The 2,069-nt window shown below is 38.4% G+C and overlaps 1 protein-coding gene across 2 annotated transcripts in view; it reads right to left on the bottom strand.

Annotated features, from left to right (window-relative positions):
- LOC107706643 (sodium channel protein type 2 subunit alpha-like) overlaps positions 1-2,069 on the bottom strand; it is a 41,334-nt gene that overhangs the window by 25,595 nt on the left and 13,670 nt on the right. For both annotated transcript variants that reach the window (XM_016510412.1, XM_016510411.1), the window contains exons 9-10: positions 1,528-1,669; positions 222-428 (exon numbers count right to left, since the gene is read on the bottom strand). In XM_016510412.1, coding sequence (XP_016365898.1) covers positions 222-428; positions 1,528-1,669 — 349 coding nt within the window. The remainder of the gene's footprint in view (positions 1-221; positions 429-1,527; positions 1,670-2,069) is intronic.

Below are 2,069 nucleotides of genomic sequence, written 5' to 3'. Positions count from 1 at the left end.
GCTGAAAATTAGCCTGTGCTCATTCCGACTCATTTTGCCAGTATGGGTCACAATTATGAATAAATTATTGCTATTGTGTGAATAATATATAATCATGTAATCAATAAAAAAGTAACTGTAGTCTGATTACAAGTGTTTTTAATGTAATTTAATCTAATTACAAGTACTCTGTTTGTGTATTCTGACATGCTAGTATGAGTGTGTCTATGTGTGTTTGCTACCTGTGCCTCTTCCTGCTGTCTCTTTAGCTGTTCTAGCATGGCTTGAAACTCTTCCTCTTTCTGTTGAGCCTCTTCTATGGTGGCCTGGTTCTGCTCATCATATGCCATGGCCACCACAGCCAGGATGAGATTCACCAGATAGAAGGAGCCCAGGAAGATCACAAGAACAAAGAAGATCATATAGGGCTTTCCAGCTGCACGCAGGGTCTGTGAGAGACAGAACACACATACACGAACAAAATGTTACAAAAATGCTTTTTTGGAAAAAAGAGAATGAAAAAACAAGTGAAAGGATATTGATTAGTTAATGGAGAGATGCTGATGTTTTCTAATGCATACAGGAGAATGGGCTAAACTTCATAATGTTTTCTTTATTTTTAAAATATCACCTACAACAGAAAAAAATTGCCCTGTGTCAGAATACTCTTAGTTCCGTACTATATAGTAGGCGAAAACAGTATGTGATAAGAGTATATGCAAATATGCATAATATGCATAAATCCGCAGGTGCAAAGTACCCGGTTGATCTGTCAGTTGGACACTTTACTATCCAATAAGGCCATGGAGTTGTGAATTGCTCTGAAGCAACGCAACTTGCAATGCAGGTCAAATGACACTTCCAACATTTCATTCAAACTACACACTTTTCATACTACATATAGAACATTCCTTTTTCATGGTCACAAAGAGTTCTTCATCAAAAATTTGAACCTACTCTGACAGTATGTGATATCAGATGCAACTTTGGTTGGTCCAGTCAGTAAAGAAACTGAATTAAGTGTACCAAACTTACTTCATTCTGAGAAATTGTTATTAAAGTAATCATAAATTGTAATAATTACTAGTTATAGCACAAAATAAACATGCATGAACATCAGAAGGTATCTTGTTTCAACCGCAGAGAGATGTCAATACACACCATTTTTCAAGTTCAAGTCCACTGATGTAAATCTAATCTCCTGTCTGATTTGTTTGTCGGACAAAATAGCAGATTCGGCATTATGATTGGTCAGATAGCCTGTCAATCAAACTCCAGCGAAGGGTCAGTTCCTATTTGTTTGCGTATGACATTAAACTTTTTGACCATACTCACATACTCTCATTGCATTCAATTAGCTCACAACTCAGACAAAATTAAATTTGTTTTGCTATTGTGCTGGAGCTTCAAGAAACAATGGTGTGGTATAATGTTTATAAGAAATAAATAGCCATGGCCTAGACATTGTAGAAGGATATAGGGTGTCTTTTCATGTCTACAGGAGGATATTGAGACCAGATGGATGGTAAGCTGATGTCAGGGCTGTACCTGCTGGTAGAGGTTTTCCCAAAAGTCTTGTGTCATGAGTCGGAAGAGTGAGAGGAAGGCCCAGCTGAATGTGTCAAAGCTTGTGTAGTCGTAGTCAGGATTACGACCTGCTTTTATACACGTGAAGCCCTCTGGACACTGCCTGTTATTCCAAGGAATATGAAAAAATATTTTCAGTATATTCAGTGAAAAAAATTAAGCAATTTAGCCCAACAAGGGACATCATATCAGTGGTTCTCAACCAGGAGGCCGGGGCCCACTAGGGGGCCTCAGCAAACTTTCAGGGGTGTCACAATAAGTCTTAAAGGGGTGGTTCACTGTTTTTTTTCTAGGCTTGATTGTGTTTATGGGGTGCAGTCTAACATGAGTTAATGCTTCGTTAAAAAAAAAAAAACTCATTATTTTTCACTTAATTTACCTTTATTCCACACCGCTCTATCCCTTCTCTGAGAAACGGGCTGATCTTTTCCTGTTTTTATGAAGCCCCGCCCTCAGAAATAGGCGATGGGCTCTGATTGGTTAGCTAGCCCAGTGTGTTGTGA

Source organism: Sinocyclocheilus rhinocerous, unplaced genomic scaffold, assembly GCF_001515625.1.
Source record: "Sinocyclocheilus rhinocerous isolate Xijiao unplaced genomic scaffold, SAMN03320098_v1.1 scaffold1285, whole genome shotgun sequence".
NCBI lineage: Eukaryota > Metazoa > Chordata > Actinopteri > Cypriniformes > Cyprinidae > Sinocyclocheilus > Sinocyclocheilus rhinocerous.
The sequence above is the reverse complement of the archived record's forward strand: the minus strand, read 5'-3'. Positions and strand labels throughout refer to the sequence as shown.